Consider the following 25548-nt stretch of genomic DNA (forward strand, 5'->3'; position numbering starts at 1 on the left):
ATATGAAGAGTAAAACAGAAGCAAGAGTAGATGGCAGACTGTTTGAAAATGATGCTGGAAGGGTAGTAATTGGGGACAAAGAAATGGCAGATGAATCAAATAAGTATTTTCCATAGTCTTCACTATGGAAGTCACCAGCAGTATATCTGAAGTAAAAGAGTGTCAGGGCACAAGTGTGTGTAGTTGCTATTACTAAGAAGAAGGTGTTTGGGAAGTTGAAAGGTCTGAATATAGATAATTAACCTAACCTAGATGGACTACACCCCAGGATTCTGAAAGAGATAGCTGAAGAGATTGTGGAGGTAAAAATGTATTGATCTTTCAAGAATCACTAGAATCTGGAATGATTCTGGAAGTCTGGAAAATTGCAAATGTCACTCCATCCTTTAAGAAGTGAGGGAGGCAGAGAAAGTTAAATTACAGGCCATTTAGCCTTATTTCAGTGGTTGGGAAGATGTTGGGAATCCATTATTAAGGATGATGTTTTAGGGTACTTAGAGGCACGTGATAAATAGGGCAAAATCAGCTTAGTTTTCTTAACAGGAAATATTGACTGACAAATCTGTTGGAATTCTTTGAGGAAAATTACAGGCAGAATAGACGAAAGAGAGCCAGTGGATGGTGTTTATGTGGATTTTCAGAAGGCATTTGACAAGGTGCCGCACATGAGGCAGCCCATGGTACTATAGGAAAGATACCAACATACATAGAAGATTGGCTGACTGGCAGGAAAGAAAGAGTGGGAATAAAGGGGGACTCTTGATGTTGCCATGGTGTTCTGTAAGGGTTGGAGTTGAGATCACTTAAACAACATATTTCAATGATTTGAAATACAGAATTGATGGCTTTGTGGCCGTTTGAAGACCAAATTGCCTTACGAAGATAGGTGGAGGGGCAGTTGAAGAAGCAGGAGTCTGCAGAAGGACAGATTATGAGAATGGGCAAGGAAGAGGTGGATGGAATATAGTGTAGGGGAGTGTATGCTCAAGCACATTAGTAGAGGGAATAAAGGTAGACTTATTCTCTAAATGGGGAGAAAAAAGATGCAATGGGAATTCTCCTGCAGGATCCCTAAAGGTTAACTTCCAGGTTGAGTCGATGGTAAGGAAGGCAAATACAATGTTAGCATTCGTTTTGAGAGGACTAGAATATAAAATCAAAGACGTAATGCTGAGTATTTATAAAGCATTGGCTAAATCATACTTGAAGTATTGTGAACAGACTTGGGCCCCGTATCTAAGATAAAAATGTGATGAAATTGTAGAGGGTCCAGAGCAAGTTCATGAGAATGATTCCAGGAATGAAGGGGTTAACGAGAAATGTTTGGCTCTGGGCCTATACTCGCTGGAGCTTAAAAGAATGATGGGGGATCTCATTGAAACCTATTGAAAGGTCACAAAAGAGTGGATGTGAAGAAGTTTCCTCTAGCGGGGGAGTCTAGGACCTGAGGGCTCAGTCTCAGAATGGAAGGATGTCCCATTAAAACACGAGAAGGAATTTCTTTAGCCAGAGGGGTAAATCTGCAGAATTTATTGCCAGGGATAGCTTTGGAGGCCAGGTCATTGGGTAGATTCAAAGCAGAGGTTGATAGATTCTTGATTACTAAGTGCATCAAAGGTTATGAGGAGAAGGCAGAATAATGGTGTTGAGTGTTAATAAATCAATGTTGTGAAATGCTGGAGTAGAATCGATGGGCTGAGTAGCTTAATTCTGCTCGTATTTCTTAAAGTCTTGTTGATAATCTTTATCTGGCTGGATTGTTGTGAGCAAGAGTCAATATTGGGATTCAGATGAGAAGAAACCCCATCTCTAGAGAACAGTTAATCTTTAAAATTTTGTACCTGAGTGGGTACATTATATTCAAAATAAGGTTGATATGTTTTTAGCTAATAAAGGAATCACAGGAAAAGCTGTTAGTTGAGGAAAGTGGCAGTCCATTTACACTGTAACCATGATTTTACTGAGTGGCAAAACAGGCACAAAGGATTAACCAACCTATTCCTTTTGTTTCTAACGTTATCTGCACCTTACTCACTTTTGCCATCCAACTTGAAGTTTGTTATGAAAATACTTCTGTTTCTATTGTGCTTGGTCTTTACTATTGTTGTATATGATTAGTAGATTATTAAAATTGAACAATCTGGTAGATTGTAAAGATTCAATTTTTATTAGAGTTTGTAAAAGTGCTAGATTGAACGTTTTCAAATTGTTTTATGATTTGTCCCATAGAAAAATTAAGGAAACGAAGCCGAAGTTCAGCGATAAATTCAAGAAAGAGGAAATATACAGAAAACCAGGATACACTCCGTTCACCCAAGTGTCCAAGGTTATCAGGTGGAACTCTGAAAGAATGCAAAAATAGGTTAGTACTGGGCAAGAATTATTCTTTTTTGTCTTGGAATTATGAAACAAAATGACAGAACTTGATTAACTGAGAAAGATATCCTAAGCCTAACAATATCCTAAATTCTGCATTCTGCAGATCACAAATATTTGTTTGCTGCTTGTAATCCTTGCCCTTCAGATCTCCCACTCCCATTTTGCATCTAGTTCTATCTATCCTCCCATCACCACTCATCTTTGACTTTGGTGCTTGTTTTCAGCAAAACCTTCACTACGGTTTATACACTCATCACTTTTAATGCTGCCTAATGTCCATTCAAGGGAAAAAGACTGCCAGTATTTAGCCATCTAACTGACAATAAGACAAATACTTTAATGAATGTGTTCTCCAAGTTCAGAAGTCCCAGACTTACCAAATGATGGGTAATATGACACCTATCAATGCATCATTGCTTGACTGTATGGGCTTTCAGCACAAAGTTCTGTCATGTTAAACAATTTACCCAGGAGATTTGCTTTTTCAAATCCAAGGCTGTTGCTTTCAATGGGGGTTGTGGAGTTATGAAAATCAAGCCAAGGGAATTTTAATTTAGTTTATTTTTCTAACTTTAACTCTTCATAATGTATGTGGTTTACCAAAGATTATGAGACTGCAGATGCTGAACGTATTGGGAGCAACACACAAAACACTGGATGAACTCAGCACAAGATTCCTTCCTATAGATGCTGCCCGGCGCACTGCATTCCAAGAATTTTGCTTGTGTAACAAAAGGCAGTTTAAATAGCTTGGTACAGACTAGATGGAATAAAGGGCCTATTTCTGTTCTATACTTTTCTATGTCAACTGTGAGCTAAGCAGCTCAGGCAGCATCTAATGAGCAAAATGAGTAGTTGGTGATTTGGGCTGAGATTCTTCTTCGTGACTAATAGAAGAGCAGAGCTGACCAATATGGAAAGTTTAGTACAGTTTTAGGGGGGAAAAATTGGAGGGAGGACAGCCTGAAGAACTTAAGAATAATAATTAAATTACTTAGTTTAATTTCACATTCTGGCTACAGATTAGAAGACAATTACAGTTATTTCTGCAACTGATTTATAAGTGTTGCGTTCTCTGAAATATCCTGTTCATGTACTAATGCCATTATTTAGTAAGTTCATGTTCTTGAACTTGTTCTTCATCCCTCAAATTCAGTTCTGTACCTTATCCTTGAAACATTTTTTTCATTTTTGGTGTCTAAATCAAATTTCTCTTTGTCAGTGAATGCAAGTGGTAGAATTCAATGTGATGATGTAGCATAAAATTATATGATTATTACAATTTTGAAAATGTTTCACAAACGTACTGTGTTTTTAGAACATCGCTGCAAATTAAGAACATAAGAAATAGGAGCAGCAGTAGGCCGTGCAGCCCGTCAAGTTTACTCCGCCATTCGATAAGATCATGGCCGATCTGGCCATGGACTCATCTCCAGCTATTTGCCTTTCCCCCATAACCCTTAATTCCGCTACTTTGCAAAAATTTAGACACCAAAAATTAAGCTTTGCCTGTTGGGTTTATTAACCAGTCTAAGTCCATCCACCTGCTATTAATTTTTCCCAAGTAAAATCATCAACTGATATTTTACAGCGTCAATGGTATTTTAAAATTTTGGTATTTATTTCTGAGACAACTTGCCCACATTTGGAATGCACAAAAAGATGGATTCTAGTTTTGTGAAATGTAAAGCAGTAAGCAAACATGGCTCAATTTTCCCCAAGGTAAGTAATAATCAGAATCTCCTTTGCAGAAGAAATTTTGATGAAAATAGTGCTCTTAGTGATAGAAATAATCTCTGAAGTATATTATATTCAGCTACTATCACACTGACTAGAAAGACTTGATTTGTAAAGAAGTTTTAGGATAGAGTTTGATTTTAACTGAGCATTAGGACTAGATTTTTCTTACTTTGCTGCAGTTATGTAATCTCCTTGGAGAGGCAAGGACCAGTTGAAGGAAGGGTAAAGCTTCATTACTTCAGGAGAACTTCAATCCCCTTGTTATTCATTTCATTCCATCAGTGCGTTTAGGGTCCCAAATTTCTGTTTTATTTTTATTGTTTCTTGCTTAAAGGTTAAGTTTGTGATCTGTTTGGAGCTAAAGACTATTGGTCATTAGGATATCTTTCACTTTTGATATTTTAAATTGTGAAATATTAAAAGACTTACTGAGGAGTTGCAGTGTATTTCGTGAAGTAATACATGGTGATACATTGTTACTTTACCAACTTCAAACTTGCAAATATTTTTTTTAACAGCCAAATATTTGCAGCAAGACCTCTTGCAAGCATTTTGAAGGAATTGAGGTCACAAATCAAATCGAATGTCATCTCAAGAATCAATTTTGACAGAACAAATGTCTGGGAAGGAGCTTTGAGAGTGATGAAGAGGAAAGTATTTAATCCTACCAACACAATTTGCATTCAGTATTCAAATAATGCTGGAAAACCTCAAGAAATGCCTGACATTGAAAACCCTCTTCGTGATTTCTTTAATTTGCTCATGCATCATCTTCAGAATTCAACCCTATTTGATGGTCTGAATACCTCAAAGAACTTAACTCTCAATTCTCAAGGTTAGTCATTTTTCACATATAATTAATGACTTTGGTCTTTATTTTTTTGTTTTATCATTTGATTTTCATGTTGTACAAGAAAAGATGAAGAATTAACATTAGTTGTAATTTGAGTTGACTTTTGCTTGGGTGTTTTGCCCAAAATCAGATGCACATAAAATACCCGAGTGGCTCTTCAATTCACTGTTAAATGGAAATGAACATAAAATTTATTGTAAGGTTAAATTTGGACAGTGAAACTAAAACTTTATGGATCTCAAACAGCAACCTCTTAAGTATTAAGTACAGGTGCACAAAGGAACATATCCTTTTCGATATCCATGTCAGTTTGAATATCCTTCATTATGCTCTTTCACAAGACGCGTGCTCAGTTTGTCAACTAAGATGGATACTTGTGAAAGTCAATAAAAATGTACTGTCATGTAAGAACGAGGAAGCCTCAGAAGAACAATGTTTTCATTACATTAGGGTGCAGAATGTTTGTTAACCAATTACAGTGTTTAAAATCTGAGAAGTTTAAAATAAAATGCTAATTTTGCATTGTGATATCATTTTGCTTTTCTTAATTTTTTCCTGATAACAAATAGAAGAACAGAAATATTAAACTAAAATGGCAGGTTTTGCCTCAGATTTTGTTGATGGTTAATTAAACTAATATTTAAACATTCATCTTCTCTAACACTACAACGTCCTAAGGGAATTCACCCTCTTGTAATCTCAGTGAATCTACATTGTATATAATGTTTCTATAACATTATACTTGCTAGTTTTCTTGAGTATTTTTGTTGTGCTAGGGCAGGGGTCAGCAACCTTTACCACTGAAAGAGCCACTTGGACCCGTTTCCCACAGAAAAGAAAACACTGGGAGCCGCAAAACCCGTTTGACATTTAAAATGAAATAACACTGCATACAACGTTTTTTTTGCCTTTATGCTATGTATAAACAAACTATAATGTGTTGCATTTATGAAATTGATGAACTCCTGCAGAGAAAACGAAATTACATTTCTGCATGCAACAAAAACATTTTGAACTCCGAAAAAAAGACGTTGGGTTGAAAGTTACTTTTAAGTAAAATACTCAATGTCTATTTGAGTCCTTCTTGTATTTATGAAAAACGCCGAACTTAAATTTTCCGCCAGCAGCAAACCAAAAATATCATCAGCCAGCTGTCAGCCTGAAAAATAAAAGGACTATTTCACTGAACAATGAAAAAATATGAATATACATAAAATAATAGGCAATTAAAATATTTATCATACTTGGTTAATGGGATTTCTGCTCCTGGACCTCAGCGCACAGCGTCTGCACATCAGGGCTGTATGACGTCACCTTCATCTTTACACAGGATCGCAAGCTGTCATCTGTGAAGCATGCGCGATGTTTGTTTTTAATAAAGTTCATGTTGGAGAACACCTGCTCACATACATATGTGGATCCAAAGATCGACAGGACTCCAAGCGCATACTTTTTCATGTTTACATAAATGTCGGGCACAGCATTCCATGTTTCAAACACAAGTTGGTCCGGATTTGGAAGGTTTTCAATATCACTCCATTTGTGATTCTGAGCAAGAACGGCCTTCTGACGGGCAACATCTTCAAGGTCTGCTGTCAAGCGTCTAAACTTGGACACCCATATGTCTTTGTCGGCTATGTCGGCCAGTTCCATCTCAAGATCAGGTTGACTCACACCTGCCAATGCAGTCGTATTCAGTAGGGAAGGATCGATGCTTAAGGGAGTGACCGGGAAGGATAATGTGTTTTTTTCCTCTCTGAACTCACAGAAGCGTTTCCCAAACGATGTTTGCATTGCGATGATTGCAGAATGTAAATACTCCGAAATTATCATGTCGTGACCTTGTTTGAACTCTCTCAAATTGGGGAAGTGAGACAAAGTGCCTTTCTGTAAATCTCTGGCAAGCACTGTCAACTTGCGCTCGAATGCCAAGACATCCTCCAACATGTGCAGGGCTGTGCGTCCTTTCCCCTGAAGAGCTGTGTTCAGCGTGTTCAGGTGCGCTGTCATGTCTACCATGAAGTGTAGCTTTTCCAGCCACTCTGGCTGTTCCAGCTCAGGAAAGTTGAGCCCTTTGCTGCCCAGGAAAGTTTTCACTTCTTCCAGACATGCGACAAAGCGTTTCAGCACCTCCCCTTTGGACAGCCACCGGACTTTGTTGTGCAGCAGGAGATCAGAATATGCGCTTTCCATCTCGTCCAGTAACAAACGGAATTGACGGTGATTTAAACTTTTTGCCATTATTTTATTGACAATCTGAATGACAACATCCATTACTTCTGTGCATTCCGGAGGAAATGTTTGAGCGCACAGTGCCTCTTGGTGCAAGATGCAGTGAAAAGTCAGCAGCTTTCTGTCCAGCGACTTCTGCAGTAAAGCCACAAATCCCTTGTGCGTTCCCGTCATATTCGGAGCCCCATCAGTAGCTACTGACACCAGATGGGTGGTCTTTATTCCTTTGGCTCTTAAACAATTCAAGACAGCCTCACAGATGTCCTCCCCCCGTGTTTGGTCTTTTAGAGGTATCAACTCAATCAGTTCTTCCTGTGGCCCGGCAGAGTTTACATACCGGCAGAACAACACTATTTGTTCAATATCGCCTTTGTCTTTAGACTCGTCACAGGCAATCGAGTAGGCCACAGCTGAATTGATGTCTTTAATTTGCTGTCTTGTGATGTCTTCTGCCATTTTTATGGTTCTGTCTTTGACAGTCTTTGCAGAGAGGGGCATATCCCTGATTTTCTGCACAATTTCACTCTTGTTTTTAAAGTCCGTGAATAGATGTTCTGAAATCTTAATGAAAGATTCTTTTATATATTCACCATCTGTAAACTGCTTCCCGTGCCTGACTATTTCCTGAGCGGCAATATAACTGGCGTATGTCGTTGATTTTCCTGACTTCATCCATTTCTGGAAATGATTTTTGCTCAGATCAACCTTCCGCATCAGTTCCGAAACGGCTTTTTTTCTCTTATCTCCATCCGGATATTTTTGAGCAAAGGCTGCGTGTTTACTCTGGAAATGCCTTGCGACATTTGACTTTTTGTTGTTTGCTAGTTTCTCATTGCATATTAAGCATACCGGTAAACCAGTCTCGTCAACAGTGAAAGCAAATGAATCTGTCCACGTATCATTAAACGTTCTGTTTTCTTCAGTCACTTTTCTTTTTTTAGAATTCTCCATAGTTGGCTTACCTTGGATCGAAAAATTAAAGAAATCGCGCACTGGCGGGTGTCAGGTATTGGCAGTGGTGACGTATATTAATAGCGATAAAAACACGTTGCAGCGGTGTGTTCAGGCAGTCAGTAAACTGCAGTCGAATAACTTTATTCGAACTAAACAGCCTTGCTTCTAAGCCTCCCTCAACCCAGCCCCCATGGACGCAGATGCTGCAAAAGACACGTACTCACAAACCCCCGTAGGCAATCTCCCTTAGCCGGAATGCTGGCTAATTGAGAGCCGTTTCGGATGTGTCAGAAAATGTGTCGCCACACTTACATTGTACAAGATCACCATAATCTTCAAATTTAGAATTACATTTCAAAAGCTAACAAACTAACATAAAATACATTTTAATTAAATACTGACCAATTATTTCCCAAAGCCACAGGGAGCCGCAGCACAGAGGTGAAAGAGCCACAAATGGCTCGGGAGCCGCAGGTTGCCGACCCCCGTGCTAGGGGAACAATTGTTTGGTTGCGTATAGAACAGTACAGTACAGGAACAGGCTCTTCGGCCCACAACATTGTGCCAATCCAAATAAATTAGTAATCAAATGGACAACTAAACAAATCCTTTATTCACACACAGTGTCCATATCCCTCCATTTTCCTCATATTCACATGTGTATTTAAACATCTCAAAAGTCCCGAATGTATCTGCATCTACCACCAACCCAGGTATATAAAACAAAACTTGCCTCTAGCATCTTTAAAATTATCCCTTCACTTTAAATGCATGCCCTCTGGGATGTGCCCTGGGAAAAAAGATACTGTCTGTCTACTCTATATATACCCCTCAATCTTATGAATCTCTGTCAGGTCTTACCTCAGCCTCCACTGTTCCAGAGAAAACAACTTGGGTTTGTTCAACCTCTTGTTATAGCACATGCCCTCTAGTAAATCTCTTCTATACCCTCTCCAAAGACTCAACATCTTCCCTTTTATATGGGTGACCAGAAATGTATGCAATTCCATATGCAACCTAAACAGAGCTCTATACAGCTGCAACATAATTTGATGAGTTTTGACTACTAAAGGCAAACCTGATATGTACCTTCTTAACCACTTTATCAGCCTGTGTAGCCACTTCTAGGGAGCTATGAACTTGGACCCCAAGATCCCTTTACTCATCAGCATTGTTAAAGGTCTTGCCTTTAACAGTGTACTGGCCCCTTTATCCTGCTCTATTCTTTGCCATTCATCTACGCCATCCACAACACCATCAATCTTTGTATCATCTACAAACTTCCTTACCCACTCATTTACATTTTCTTCCAAGTCATTTATATATATATATCACAAACAGCAGAGATCCATATGATCATAAATCCTATCCCTAAGGATTCTCTCTTATAACTTAACAACCACTGACATCAGACTCACCAGTCTCTATTTTCCAGGATTGTCCCTGGTTCCCTTTCTGAACAATGGAGCGACAGTAGCGACGTGCCAGTCCTCCAGGACTTTGCCTGTATCTAGAGAGAATACAAAGATACTGGTCAAGGCCCCAGCAATCTCTTCACTTGCCTCTGTCAATAAACTGAAGTATATCCCAGCAAGCCCTAGGGACTTAATGCTTCTTTAAGGGACCCAATACTACTTCCTCCTTTACTTCATTTCCTAGCATATTAATACTCTCCCACTGATCTCCCTATCCTCCACATCCTTCTGGGCAAATACTAATGTGAAGGATCTCGGGCACATCCCTTGCATCCAAGCAAATGTTCCCCCTTTTGTCCATGAGTAGTCCCGCCCTTTCCCTAGTCATCTTCTTGCTCGTGATGTATGTGTAAAATGCCTTGGGATTCTCTTTAATCCTAATTGCCAAGAACTTTTCTTTACCCCTCCCAGTTTTCCTAATTCCCTTCTTGAGTTCTGGCTTCTTTATAATCCTCTAATACTCTGTTTGATTCTAGCTTCCTGAGCTTACATCCTATTTCTTGACTAAATTCATCACCTCCTTTGACATCCAAGGTTCTCTTACCTTGCCATCCTCATATTTCCTCTTTACTGGAACATACTATACCTGCCTTGTGCTATGTGTTAGATGTGGACTTACCTAAAAACAGCTGTTCCCAATTAACTCTCTATAGTTCCTATCTAATGTCTTGTAATTTGCCTTGTTCTAATTTAATACTGCCCTGCAAGGGCCATACTTACTGTATATATGTCTATAGCAGTCTTAAAACTTAAGGAGTTGTGATCAATTTTCTCTTAATTGCTCACCCACTGAAAGATTGGTCACCTGGCCAGACTCATTACCCAATATCAGATCTAGTGCAGCCCTTCTTCTTGATGGAATATCTACATATTGTTTTAAGAACTCCTCCTGGGTGCAGCTAACAAATTCTGCCCCACGTAAACTTCTTGCGTAAAAAGATCCCAGTTTATATTGGGGTAGTTGGACTCCCCCATTATAACCCTATTATTTTTAAACCTTTCCTTAATATGCCTGCATATCTGTTCTTCAATGTCCCAGTGGCTATTGTGGGGTGGGGATCTGTCACACAATGCCATCAATGATTGCACCCTTCCTATTTTTGAGTTCTACCTATATGGACTCAGTGGATGAGCCTTCAGTTATGTACCCTCTGAGTGCAGCTATGATATTGTCCCTGATTAGTAGTGAAACTATTTCTTCCTAGTCTTTCCCCCTCCCCAACACCACCAGTTACCATCCTGGGACAGTAAGCATTCATATTCATTCCTGTGCCTCTCTCAATTAAGTCTCTGTAATGTCCACAACATCATACTTCCATATACTGACCCATGCTCCTTTACCCATATCTTCCTAGCATTAAACTATCTGTCTCATCAAATCCATTACTTTGCTCCTATCTCCTTTTACTGGCCTTGACATTTATCTTCTTCTGCATCCATCCACTTTCTGACCTGATGTTCTGGCTCCCATCCCCCTGCTATCTTATTCTATTGAAGTAGAAAAATAATTTTTATCAATCAAGCGGTGTTGTTTCTTTGTTTTCTTCATTACAGTAACTCATAGTTCAACATCTGGTGCTGCAGGCTATTAGCAACAGAGCTTGTTTTGAAACAGTGTAAAGCAAATTGTCTGCCATGGGAACACAAATCAGTGATGTGGAAGTTGTCTTGTTTTTAATGCACAGAAGCATAAATACTCATTTAAGAATAGCTTGCTTCCTTGATTTAAAATCATTCAAATTTAAAAATAAGAGGCCTATTCTTCCAAGTTGCTGCTATATGTCTGGAACTCTTGATAATTAGGAAATTGAATCAACTTAAATAAATATATTGTATTTGTACATCATTTATTGTTACCTTGGGAAGTTCCAAAGTTCTTCATTTCCAAGTATTGATGTTTTAAGTGTAGTAGTTGGTGTGATGGAAAATATTGAGTGGAACTTTTGGTTGTTTATCCTCCTAATCTGAGTGCATTAGAAGATAAAAGTCTATATATTTATATTCATTTCTTTCCGTAGCTCTTAGGTTGGATTGGTATTATGAGGCTGGACGAATGATTGCACTATCCTTAGTTCATGGTGGTCCATCACCAAACTTCTTATCCAAAACATTATTTAATTGTCTGGCCTATGGACCAGAGATAACTGAGCCAAGTATAGAAGACGTGGCATCATTTGAGATAACACAAAAGATCATAAAGGTAAAATCATGAACTACTTTTAAATCCTATGGTTAAGGGCAGTATCTGACAACGTTTCTTTTTTCCCCAAAAGCAAATCTTGAGATGTGAATTAATCTTGAAATATAAATCTTGACTATCTATGTATAAATGAAATGAGTTAAATAAAAGTTGTAATGGCCTTAAGCTCATAAAATAAAATTGTTTGATAAAATTTGATAGGTCTTCCCAAAGAAAACTTTTTTGTAGAAAATGTGGAGAAAAGGAATCGGGCAATTGAGGCAATTGTCTGAGGAAAAGAGCATCATTGCAAGTAGGCTCTTTGTTTCTGCCTGCTACTGCTCCACTGAACTTGTTTGCAAACCGCGACTCAATTTTATCCCTCTTGGTTCAGTTCCTTCCCAGCTACACCCGTGGCACTTCACATGCTCTTAATCTCAACATCTTTCAATTCCCTGGCCCCGATTGCCTCATTTTCACCATGGATCTCCAGGCGCCATACACTTCTATCCCGCTTCAAGAAGGCCTTGAAGCTCTCCACTTCTTTCTCGAAAACAGACATGACCAGTTTCCCTCCAGCGCCACCCTCCTCAGTCTGGCAGAACTGGTCCTCGAACTCAGCAATTTCTTTTTTAGCGCCTCCCACTTTCTCCTTTGGCTCCTCTCACTTTCTCCAAACTAAGGTCTAGCCATGGGTACGTGCATGGGCCCCAGCTATGCCTGCCTTTTTGTTGGCTATGTGTATGTTCCAAGCCTTCCCTGGTAATGTTCCTCAACTCTTTCTCCTCTACATTGACGACTTCATTAGTGCTCCTTCATGCACCCATGCTAAGCTTGTCAATTTCACCAACTTCTGCCTTGCCCTTAGTTCACTTGGTCCATTTCTGACACCTGTCCCCTTTCTCAATCTCACTGACTCAATCACTGGAGACAGACTGTCTACTGATATATTATAAACCTACCCACTCCCATAGTTATCTTGACTATAATGCTTCCCACCATGTCTCCTGTTTTTAAAAAAAAAATGCCTTTCCCTTTTCTCAGTTCCTTTGCCTCTTCTGTGTCTGGTCCTAGGATGTGACTTTCCTTCAGGACATAAGGAATAACTTCCTCCTTCAAGCAATGGGATTTCCCTTCCTCCTCCATAGATACTGCTCTCACTGACATTTCCTCCACTTCCCAGACATTTGACCTCCCCCCATTTTCCCACCACCATAACAGGGATAGAGTTACTTTTGTTCTCACCAACCACCCCATGAACCTCTGGATCGAGCCCATCATTCTCTGCAATTTCTGCCTACAGTGACATTTTTACAACATCCCCCCCTCTACTTTCCTTAGGGACTGCTCCCTCTGAGATTCCTTTGTCCCTCCCCACTAACTCTCTCCTGCCACTTATCCCTGCAAGCTGAAGTGCTACACCTGTCAATTCACCTCTTCCCTCACTTCCATTCAGAGCCCCAAACAGCCCTTCCAGATGAGGGAGCACATTACCTGTGAATTTATTGAGGACGTCCAGCACTTCCAGTGCAGCCTGCTTTACATTGGTAAGACCTGACATAGATTGGGGATTTGCTTTGTCCAGCACCTTTGCTGCATCCTCAAAAAGCCGGATTTCCAGGTGCCCAACCATTTTAATTCCAAACCCCTTTCCCATTCTGCCATTTTGTGCATGGCCTCCTCTACTGCAACAATGAGGCCACTCTCAGGTTGGAGGAGCAACACCTCATATTCCATCTGGGTAGCCTCCAACCTGATGGCATGAACATCGATTTCTCCAATTTCAGATAACCCCCTTCCCTTTCTTTCTTTCTTTCTTTCTAATTCCCCCCCATGCTGGACCCCTTTTCAGATTTTCTCTTCTCACCTGCCTATCACCACCCCCTGGTGTTCCCCCCCCCCTTCCCTTTTTCCTGTGGTCCACTTTCCTCTCCTATTATCCCTTCAGCCCTTTACCTTTTCTGTTTGCTTCCCAGCTTCTTGCTTAATCTCTTCCACCCACCCACCTGGCTTCCAGCTTGTATATCTTCTCCTCCCCTCACCTTTGTATTCTGGCTTCTTCACCTTTTCTTCACAGTCCTGATGAACCCCCCCCCCCCCCCCCCCCCAGACCTGAACCATCAACTGTTATTCAGTTCCATAGATGCTGCCTGACCTGCTAAGTTCCTCCAGCATTTTGTGTGTGGTGCCCTGGATTTCCAGCTTCTGCAGAATCTCTTGTGTTTACTATTAGTATTGTGATGCAAATGTTATCTGTTTTAAAATTGGTAATATTTCTAAAATGGATCTCTTGAAAAATAATGCAAATCAGCAACAAGTCTAAACTTTTGAATTACAAGTACTTGCCACAAAGAGGGAGGCAAATCATCTGACTAGTCTAAGAGCAATACTGTGTGTATGTAAACCCAAGAGTAACTTTTTTATCCACTCTTTTTGATTTTTAATATAGTATAGAATGTGGGAGGGGTAGGAAGTACTGGGTAAATGATGGCTTTTCTGAACAAAAATACAACCCACTGAATGTCTTAATGTGCTCCATTGTTTCTCTCCATGTAGAGACAAGTAAAGGAGCTTCAGGTTAGACCTGATTTAGGGCCTGAGAACCTAGTGGTTTATTGTGGAATACAATGCTGTATTTTTAATTATTCTTGCTTTTAGTTCATGTTTTTAATTTTGACTATTTAAGATCATAAGATATAGGAACAGAAGTCTGCTCCACCATTTAATCATGGGCTGATCCAATTCTTCCAGTCGTCCCCATTCCCCTGCCTTCTCCCCATACCCTTTCATGCCTTTGCTAATCAAGAACCTATCTATCTCTGCCTTAAATGCACCTAATGACTTGGCCTCCACAGCCACTCGTGGCAATGAATTCCACAGATTTACCACCCTCTGACTAAAGTAATTTCACTGCATCCCTGTTCTGAGTGGACGTCCTTCAATCCTGAAGTCTGCTTGTCCTGGAGTCCCCTGCCATATCTAATCTATTCAGGCCTTTTAACATTCGGAACGTTTCTATGAGATCCCCCCTCTTTCTCATGAACTCCAGAGAATACAGCCCAAGAGTTGCCGGGCATTCCTCATACGGTAACCCTTTCATTCTTGTGAATCTTCTCTGAACCCTCTCCAATGTCAGTATATCCTTCCTAAAATAAGGAGCCCAAAACTGCGCACAATACTCTCTAAGTGTGGTCTTAAAGTGCCTTATGGAGCCTCAACATCACATCCCTGCTCTTTTATTCTATACCTGTAGCAATGAATGCCAACATTGCATTTGCCTTTTTCACCACTAACTCAATCTGGAGGTTAACCTTTAGGGTATCCTGCACAAGGACTCCCAAGTCCCTTTACATCTCTGCATTTTGAATTCTCTCCCATCTAAATAATAGTCTGCCCGTTTATTTCTTCCACCAAAGTGCATGACCATCTACTTTCTAACATTGTATTTCATTTGCCACTTCTTTGCCCATTCCCCTAAACTTTCTAAGCCTCTCTGCAGGCTCTCTGTTTCCTCAGCACTACCCGCTCCTCCACCTATATTTGTATCATTGGCAAATTTAGCTACAAATCCATTAATCTGATAGTCCAAATCATTGATACACATCATAAAAATCTGTGGTCCCGACACCGACCCTTGTGGAACTCCACTGATAACCGGCAGCCAACCAGAATAGAATCCCTTTATTCCCACTCTCTGTTTTCTGCCAATCAGCCAATGCTCCACCCATGCTAGTAATTCCCCTGTAATTCCGCGGGATCTGACCTTGTTAAGCAGCCTCATGTGCAGCACCTTGTTAAAGGCCTTCTGAAAATCCAAGTACACCACATCTACTGCATCTTCTTTATCTACCCTGCTTGTAATTTCCTCAAAAAGTTGCAGTAGGTTAGTCGGGCAAGATTTTCCTTTCAGGAAACCATACTGTCTTTGGCCTATCTTGTCATGTGTCTCCAAATACTCCATAATCTCATCTGTAACCATTAAGCTTCCTGAGCATAATTTTCACTTCCTTGACACTGTTGAATGTCCAGTGTAATGTAGATGTCTTCCACGGTTCCTCTACCATCTCTGTGCCTCTCATTACAATATCTTCAGCGTCATTTCCTATTGGTCCTATTACCCTCAACTCTCTTTTACTCTTTATATACTTAAAAACGCTTTTAGTATCTTCCCTGATATTAGTCGCCAGCTTCCTTTCATAATTCATCTTTTCCTTCCTAATGACATTCTTAGTTTCCATCTGCAAGGTTTTATAAGCTTCCCAATCCTCTATCTTCCCACTGGCTTTGGCTTTCTTGTATGCTGTCTCTTTTGCTTTTACTTTGGCTCTGACTTCACTTGTCAGCCATGGTAGCGTCCTCCTTCCATTCAAAAATTTCTTATTTGGAATATATCTGTCTTGCATTTCCTTCATTTTTCGCAGAAACTTCAGCCATTGCTGCACTGCTGTCCTTCCTGCTAGTATCTCTTTCCGGTCAATCTTGGCCAGTTCCCCTCTCATGTCATTGTAATTTCCTTTATTCCACTGAAATACTAACACATTGGAATTCAGTTTCTCCTTCTCAAATTTCAAAGTGAACTGGATCATATTGTGATCACTATTCCTTAAGGGTTCTTTAACCTTAAGCTCCCTTATCACCTCCAGATCATTGCACAACACCCAATCCAGTTCAGCCAATCCCCTAATGGGCTCAACAACAAGCTGTTCTAAAAAGCCATCCCCGAGACATTATATAAATTCTCTCTTGAGGTCCAGTATTGGCCTGATTTTCCCAATCCCCAACGATTATCATGACATTGCCCCTCTGACATGCCTTTTCTATCTCCTGCTGTAATTTGTAATCCACTTCCAGGCTGCTGTTTGGAGGTCTGTATACAACTTCCATTAGGGTCCTTTTACCCTTGTCATTTCTTAACTCAACCCATAGGGACTCTGTATATTCCGATCCTATGTCATCCCTTTTTAATGATTTAATATTGTTTCTTGTATACAGGGCCACACCACCCCCTCTGCCTACTAACCTACCTTTCTGATACACCATATATTCTTGGACTTTCAGCTCCCAATGGCAGCCATCATTTAGCCAAGTTTCAGAGATGGTCACAATGTCATACTTGTTCATCTGTAGCTGAATTTCAAGATCGTTCATTTTATTTCTTGTGCTGTGTGTGTTCAAATATAACATTTTTCAGTCCAGTATTTGTTGCTTTCTGTTTTAACTGCACCACCCCTCTATTCAGGGAGTTGGGTAGCCCTATAACTCATCCCACTGGCTGTGATTATGCCTCATTTCCTGCCTGCCCTTTCTATCAGTCCAGTTCCCATCCCCCTGCCAAATTAGTTTAAACCCTCCCAAACAGTTCTATTAAACCTGCCTGCTAGGGTTCAGGTGTAACCTGTCCATTTTGTACAGGTGGTTCCTCCCCCAGAAGAGGCCCCAATGATCCAGGAACCCAATGCCCTGCCCCCTACACCATTCTCTCAGCCATGTATTAATATGCCTGTTCATGCTATTTTTGCGCTTGTTAGCATGTGGCACAGGCAGCAATCCTGAGATTACTACCTGGAGGTCCTGCTTTTCAGCTTCCTACCCAACTCCCTGAATTCTCTCTTCAGGGCCTCCTCCCTTTTTCTACCTTTGTCATTGGCACCAACGTGTACCAAGACTAATGGTTGTTCACCCTCTCCCTTCAGAATAGTCTGTATCCGATCCGAGATATCCTGTACACTGGCACCTGGGAGGCAAAACACCGTGCAGGTATCTCTGTGAGGCTGACAGAACCTCCTGTCTGTTCCTCTCACTATTTAATCCCTTATAACTACTGCATTCCTTATCTTCTCTCCCTTCAGCACCACAGAACCAGGCTTAGTGCCTGAGACCCGATCGCCGTGGTCGTCCTCTGTCAGTTCACCCCACTCAGTAGCATCCAAAACAAGAAATAAATTCTGAGGGGGATGGCCAGAGGGGTGCTGTCTACTGTCTGAGCTCCCTTCCCTTACCTGACAGTAACCCACTTGTCTAACTCCTGCAGCCTTGGGGTGACTTATTCCCTGTAGCTCCTCTCTATCTCCTGCTCACTTTCCCTAATAAGCTGTAGGTCATCAAGCCACAGCCCCAGGTCCCCAACACGGTCTCTCAGAAGATGCATCTCGGTGCACCTGGCACAGATGTGGCCACTTGAGAGACTGGAAGACTCCAGGGTTCTCACATCTGACACCCAGAGCAAAGTACTAACCCTACAGACATGCCCTCTATTCCTCCAAATAAAAATGCAAGCGGAAAAAAAATGAAGTCCACCAACCCACTTACCTCGCCAAAGCCCTACCGCTCTGTTTCAGATTACTCCATCGATGACTGCTCTGCTAGGCAGTCCCCCTTTTAAGCCTGAACCTTCCCAACTCTCCAACTCATGATTGGTCCACCGGTAATAGCCGAGTTCCCGCGAAGCTTTCCCCGTTTAAACTTTGTTCCCAAACCTGTGCACTGCCTCCTCTCTCGGAGTTCTCCAACTTTAAGTCCTTTATTCGTTCTAAAATAGTTCAAATAATTTAAACTTTTTATTCATCTAAATGATGAAGACATTAAAAAAAAATCAAGAAATATTCTCAGCTTCAGGCAGGACTTTGCAAAATGTCTCAGCTCAGGTTTCCAGTGCTGCAGTTTCTATTGGAGGCTCAGCTGCTCCTCAGTTCATTTGAGGTGGGCAAGTTTAGGTCACTCTACCCATACCAAGAAGATCTTGTATTGCAATTCTGTGCAGATGGCTCAGTGAGAGAGGTTCATCCCCTCGTAAATTCAGTATCTTGACTTCCCTGAATCATAATTCAATCAATGCCCCATATTTGGGTTATTAAATTATATATTAAAAGTCAATACAACCATCCATCTTGTAGAGCTGTAGCTCATAAGTTCCCCAGTGACATTGATTCAATCCTGATCTCTGATGCTTCTGTATGGAGTTTATGTGTTCTCTCTGAGATTAATTGGCCACTGTAAATTAACCCTAGTGTGTAACTGTGTTTGGTTGTGGGAAGTTTATGGGATTGTGGGAATAAAATTAGTGGGAGAATGGAATTGCCGTGTCCATTGGTATGGATGTGATGGGCCAAATGGGTTCATTCTGTGTGGTATGGAGGTACGTAATGTGGAAGCTACACTAGCATCTGATTCATTTAAATTATAAACCAGCAAAATTGGAAGGTGGAAGATAAATTAAGTGCCAAAAACTGCAGTGTAACAAAGTTAGTTAATACAATCTTAGTGTTTCAGGCTCATGTTGCTTTTAAAAACTGCTGTTCGACGTTTATAAAATTCTTAAGGCCGTGATTATGGGTGAGGGAGAAGTGGTTCCAAACTGATGCTTGACGTATTTCTTTATTATGTTTGAATATTCAGATAAAAGAATCATCAACCTTGGAAGAGTTGAAACTATTTATCAATGAAAACGCTGATTACCTTTCAATAGCTGGATGCTTAAGACCAGTATGGTCACTGGACGATAAGGAACCGCTGTTAAAAGATGTGCTGATCTTTCACGTAATCAGTCGAGTTCACTCACCCTTAGAAAGGTTTGTGTTTTGTTCTGTACTTCTATCAGTTGTATAAATGAGCATTCAAAATATCCTAAAAATTGGAAGCCTAGGCAGTTTTGTGAATGTGAATTGGGCAATGTTCAATGAGAGTTTAGCAAGAAGTTGTACTTAATTGCAAGCTCCAACAATTTTCATTTTGCACTAGGGCGTGAAGTAGATTGCATTTGATAGAAGGTCTGATCGGGTGGTAATAACCCAGTTTTCCAGTGTTCCGGGTGATTTTAGAGAAAGTTCAGTGTTGAATCTGAAACCTGTTGTATTCTCTTGGCCTACCTTTTTGTTGGTTCTTAAATTTTTAAAGACTAGAATTAAAATCTAGTCTCTCCAGTTTATTGTTCAGCAACTTTATGCAGATTATCACTTATACTAAAGTGGAAGCCAGTTTTTACACAGTGCTTCTGATCAAAGCAATTAAGGAGAAATGATATCATAGGGAAATGATATCAATACTTATATCAGATGCACTTCAGACGTTTTTTTTTAAAGTAAATTTTTGTACAGTGCTTCAAACCTCCAGAATTTAAATGTATTTTAAATGTCATATGTGTGTCTTTCATGTGCATCCTTTCATCAGTTTCCCTTGATGTCAAATAGATATTTAATTTGTTCTTGATAGTTTATTGTCAGTCTCCATGGTATCAGCTGTGGGTCTGCATGGCATATCAGTTTCCTTAATAATACTTTAGAATTACACATAATTATGGTGAGGACTATTCCAGTCTTTTGTTGAAATTCTGTAACATTCACTTCGAGAAGACTAGAATGTAAAGCAACGATTATGGCTGGTGTTTTGTAATGCATTGGTCAAACAACATTTGGAATATTATGAGCAATCTTGAGCCTGGTATTTAAGGAAGGATGTGCTAGGCCTGGAGAGAGTCCAGATGAGGTTCACAAAAATGATCCTAAGAATGAAAAGCTTAACATAGGAGAAGCATTTGATAATTCCGGGTATGTATTCAATGGAGTTCAAAAGGGCGGGGGCATCTCACTGAAACAGAGTAGATACTGGAAAACCCGGATATAAAGGATATTTTCATTAGTAGGTGGGTCTAGGGTCTGAGGGCACAGCCTCAACAGAGGGACACTCTTTAAAACTGAGGTGAGCTAGAATTTCTTCAGCCAAAGGGAGGTGAGTCTGTGGAATTCATTGCCACAAAGGGCTGTGGAGGCCAAGTCATTGGGTGTAAGGCAGGGATTAATAGATTCTTCATTGGTGATGAGGATTAAGGATTACCAGGAGGAGGAGAGAGATTGGGGTTTAAAAAAAAATTCATGATTGAACCGCGGAACAGACTTGATGTGCTGAATGGCCTAATTCTATTCCTATATTTTATGGTCTTCTACACAAATAATTAAATGGTTTCATGAAAGAACTGTTGCAGTGACTATTTGTATAATTTAATTTGTTTTGAAGCAATTCTTTACTTATAAAATTCTAGTTGAAATCGAAGTTGAATTCTATGATCTGCAAAAGTTTTGATTTCTACTATTTAGAACTTCTTGTCTCAGCAAGGTTGGGCGGGGGAGAATAGAGAAAAAGGGTTTATGGGATTAACATAGCAAATGTTTTGTGAGGCCAAGTTTTTGATGTAAATAAATAGCGTGGTGATAGGGATGAGGAATAAAGATTTCTGTGAAAATGAGAGAGGCAAGATTGATAATGGTAATTCACAGACAACCCATCTAATCAGATTTAGATGGATTAATATCGCATGTTGTAAATGCACAAACCCAGTAGAAGTTGTAGAAGTTTTACAAACAAAAAATTAGTTTTTAGTTCAAAACTCTATTAAATAGCATAATATTCAACAGTGGTCAGCAAAGGCAATGGGATTCTGGACTGATAGGACCTTAGATTGGTGAGTGGAACCTTGTGCTGCAATTTGATTTTTTTGGAATTAGTTCCAACTTCTACCTGTTGTCTGATGTTTAAAATAGTGTACAGTGTATGAAACTATGCACCTCAGATCTTATAAAATATGTGTTGTTTATTTTGGGTTTAAGAATTTACCAGGCCAGTGAAATATTTTTCATATAAAACAAGATATTTTTACATACCTGTATCCTTTTATTGACCTTAGTGTGTTATGTAAAAGATCTTAACTTACAGTGTATGAAATTAATCAGCTGTGCATTATTTTAAAGGGTGTGTAAATGCATTTGTTTTAATACTTGGTTAAAATAATATGCATTCCACTTGAAACGTTAGATTCTTCAGAAATCATTCACCAATGAATCAGTGTCTTATTTATCCTCATTGTTAAAAACATGGCCATCTATGATGTGCGTCATTATGTTGAATTATTTCTACCATGCTGTTCATCTAACTTATTTCTATTTTCCTTTGTCCAGGTCATGTTGCCCCTTGAAACTGATTTGACTTTGATCTTTAATTTGGTCCTTATCTTTCCAGGTTTCGTGAAGGATTGAAAGTTCTTGGTGTGTTGGAAAGTATTCAAACCTATCCAGAAAAATTCTCTGAACTTCTGTGTTACAAACCACAGAAATTATCTGCTGAAATAATTGGAAACCTTTTCTCCATTGACTTTTCACCGAATGGAAGTAATAGAATAATTGCAGAATCTAAAGCCATCAGCTTCTGGAGAGATTATTTGACAGATGTAGAAGGTATGAAAATTTTACACTTTTTGCCACACTATCCAATTATCAGCAAAATTTGTGCATTTGTGCAGCCAAACTTATATACTATCTTCTTGATAAAGAGAACTGAAATAGCAATGATGTTGGTATCAAACAAGGTGATTATCTGTATTGGTTGAAAACAGTAATTGCTGTTTATAATACAGCAAAGAAATTCTGAAGAGAATCAACTTATCACCCAAGGGAATTACACATTAGATAACAACACACACAAAATGCTGGTGGAACACAGCAGGCCAGGCAGCATCTATAGTGGGAAGCGCTGTCGACATTTCAGGCCAAGACCCTTCGTCAGGACTATCTTTCCTTTCGGTTAGTCCTGACAAAGGGTCTCGGCCCGAAACGTCTTCAGCGCTTCTCACTATAGATGCTGCCTGGCCTGCTGTGTTCCACTAGCATTTTGTGTATGTTGTTGTTTGAATTTACAGCATCTGCAGATTTCCTCGTGTTTATACATTAGATAAATTAGTTGTCTGGCTATTCATTATTGTTTATTCTTTTCCATCTTCGAAAAAGTAGTTTTAACAATTTGAAAATTTGCTTCCACCGAACTAAATTGTTTATGGGAGAAAGGAATCCTCATTTATGAGATTTATTTGGTTATGTTATTGGAACAACATTCAGTTTCTGGATCAAGATACCAAGACATGAATTCAAAATCTGAGTTGGAAAATTTAAAATTCAAGTACGGTAAAACTAATAGTCCACTATCCCAGTGCTCTGCATCTGGCTCACCTAAGCTGTATTTCTTTACTCCTTTTAACTCACCAGAGTTCCATTCCCATACTCTGTATAGAGTCATCGGGGTCATGTTCACCTGCCCTTTAAACGAACTGGATTTTATGCACTTCAGCACTCCCTTTACACTCACCTGGTTTTTCCTCATTTTCTCTTTAACACACTGGTCCACAGATAAATTCATACTATCATGTACAACTTACTTAAAAAGTGAATTCAAGCATGTTGATGAACTGATAGTATCCAGTAGTTTCAAATGTCTGCCAATCCAGCAGAGGGCCCTGGGTCATTGGAGCTTTACTTAAATAAAACTGATATTTTGGGGGAGAAAACTATAGTAAATATCAGCATGAAACCAACAGATGGTGGTTGTACTGTAAACTCCCTTGATTCATTAAGTTCCAATTTACCACAGTCTGATCTAGAGTGCTATGCAAAAATCTTGAATACACATGCACACATACACTCACGACTTTTACATGGCATGTAGTATTTTTATGTATTGCACTACTGTTGCCGCAAAAAAAAAATTTCATGACAAGTGTGATAAACTGGATTCTGATGTGGGTTTCTGTTGTGGACTGAGAGTGGGAAGGGAGAGGGGAATCATATCTGGGAATAGCATAAGGGAGGGAACAAGAAGCACCACAGAGGCATTCTGTTACGATCAATAAACCAGCTGTTTGGAATCAAATGACCTTGCCTGATGTCTCAGGGCTGACTGTGTCTGCACCTGTGCCACAACCACCCCCCCCACCCCAGCACTCCTTCTCTGCCACCTGTCCCATACCCCCTCCAGCGGCACTTAGCCTTCACCATTCCCAACATCATTTTCTCCCGCCAGAATTACAAACTTGCTCTCTGCTCCACGTTAACAAATACAGTACTGTGCAAAAGTCTTAGGCACTCTAACTGTATATATGACTCCAAAGCCACTAATGTGGATAAATCTAATTGCATGTGAACAATAAATGGTGAAATGACCAGTGATGAACACACCTTGCAAACAAAATGTAGTATAGTACATGATACTTTGGCATTTATAAGATATAGGAGCAGACTTGGGCCATTTGGCCTATCAAGTTTGTTCCTCTCATTTTCCCTCTCAGCCCCAATATTTTGCCTTCTCCCTTCATGTCCTGACTAATCACGAATCTATCAATATCCATCTTAAATATATCCAATGACTTGGCCTCCACAGCCACCTGTGGCAATGAATTCCACAGATTCACCACTCTCTGACTAAAGAAATACCTCTTCATCTCAGTTCTAAAAGGATGCCCCCTCTATTCTGAGGGTGGTCTTAGACTCTCCAACCAAAATAAACATCCTCTCCACAACCACTCTCTGGAGACCTTTCAGCATCCAACAGGTTTCAATGAGGTCAGCCATCATTCTTCTGAATTCTAGTGAATTAAAGCCCAGGACCATCAAATACTCTTCATATGACAAGTGATTCAATCCTAGAATCATTTTCATAAACCTCCTTTGAACCCTCAACAGTTTCAACACACCCTTTCTAAAATAAGGGGGCCCAAAACTGCTTAAAATACTGGTGAGGTCTCACCAATGGTTTATAAAGTTTCAATATTACATCCTTGCTTTTATATTCTAACCTTCTTGAAATGAATGCAAACATTGCATTTGTCTTCCTCATCACAGACTCAACCTGCAAATGAACCTTTAGGGATCCCTGCACAAGTACTCCTAAGTCGGTTTGTACCTCAGTTTTTTGTGTTTTCTTTCCATTTAGAAAACAGTCAACCTTTAATTTCTTCTACCGAAGTGCATGACACTATATTCTACCTGCCATTTCTTTGCCCATTCTCCTAATCTAAGTCCTTCTGTAGCCTCTCAGCTTCCTCAAAACTGCATGCCCCTCCACTTATCTTCATTTTGTTTGCAAACTTTGCAACAAAGCTATCAATTCCATCATCCAAATCATTGACATATAACATAAGAAACTGTCCCAAAGCAGACCCCCCTGGAACTCTAGTTACCGGCAGCCAACCAGAAAAGCTCCCTTTATTCCCACTCTGTCTCCTGCCAAGCAGTCACTGTTCTATCCATGCTAGTATCTTCCATTAATACCGTGGGCTCTTAACTTGTTAAGCAGCTCATTTGTGGCTCTTTGTCAAAGACCTTCTGAAAATCCAAATGCACAACATCTGCCAATTCTCCTTTGTCTATCCTGTTTGTTATTTCTCAAAGAATTCCAACAGATTTGTCAGGCTACATTTTCCCTTGAAGAAACCTTGCTGACTCTGGCCTATTTTATCATGTGCTTCCAAGTAACCCTTAACCACATCCTTCACAATCAACTCCAACGTCTTCTCAACCACAGAGATCGGACTGACCTCTAATTTCCTTTCTTCTGCCTCTCTCCCATCTTGAAGAATGGAGTGACATTTGCAATTTTCCAAACTTCCAGAACCATGTCAGGTTAATTGAATATTGAAAAATCATTACTAATACCTGCACAATCTCTTTCAGTACTTTGGGGTGTCTGCCATCTGGTCAAGGTGACTTCTACATTCAGACCTTTCAGTTTCCCAAGAACCTTCCTGAACTTCTGGCATACTGCTAGTGTCTTCCACAGTCCATCATTTCCTTGTCCCCCATTACTACCTCTCCAGCATCATTTTTCAGCGGTCCAACAATCCAGAGGTGATCCCAGTGAACTCCTGCCCCCACACCAGTTCTTCAGCCCTGCATTCATCTGCCAAATCATCCTATCTCTGT

The 25548-nt window shown here is 40.0% G+C and overlaps 1 protein-coding gene across 1 annotated transcript in view; it reads left to right on the forward strand.

The window, feature by feature from the left end:
• Nucleotides 1–25548, forward strand: part of g2e3 (G2/M-phase specific E3 ubiquitin protein ligase) — a 69578-nt gene that overhangs the window by 40521 nt on the left and 3509 nt on the right. The window contains exons 10-14 of the mRNA XM_059956101.1: nucleotides 2230–2362; nucleotides 4638–4954; nucleotides 11652–11833; nucleotides 19208–19380; nucleotides 21821–22035. Of these exons, the coding sequence (XP_059812084.1) occupies nucleotides 2230–2362; nucleotides 4638–4954; nucleotides 11652–11833; nucleotides 19208–19380; nucleotides 21821–22035 (1020 nt within the window). The remainder of the gene's footprint in view (nucleotides 1–2229; nucleotides 2363–4637; nucleotides 4955–11651; nucleotides 11834–19207; nucleotides 19381–21820; nucleotides 22036–25548) is intronic.

This window comes from Hypanus sabinus, chromosome 2 (assembly GCF_030144855.1).
Source record: "Hypanus sabinus isolate sHypSab1 chromosome 2, sHypSab1.hap1, whole genome shotgun sequence".
NCBI classification, from domain to species: domain Eukaryota; kingdom Metazoa; phylum Chordata; class Chondrichthyes; order Myliobatiformes; family Dasyatidae; genus Hypanus; species Hypanus sabinus.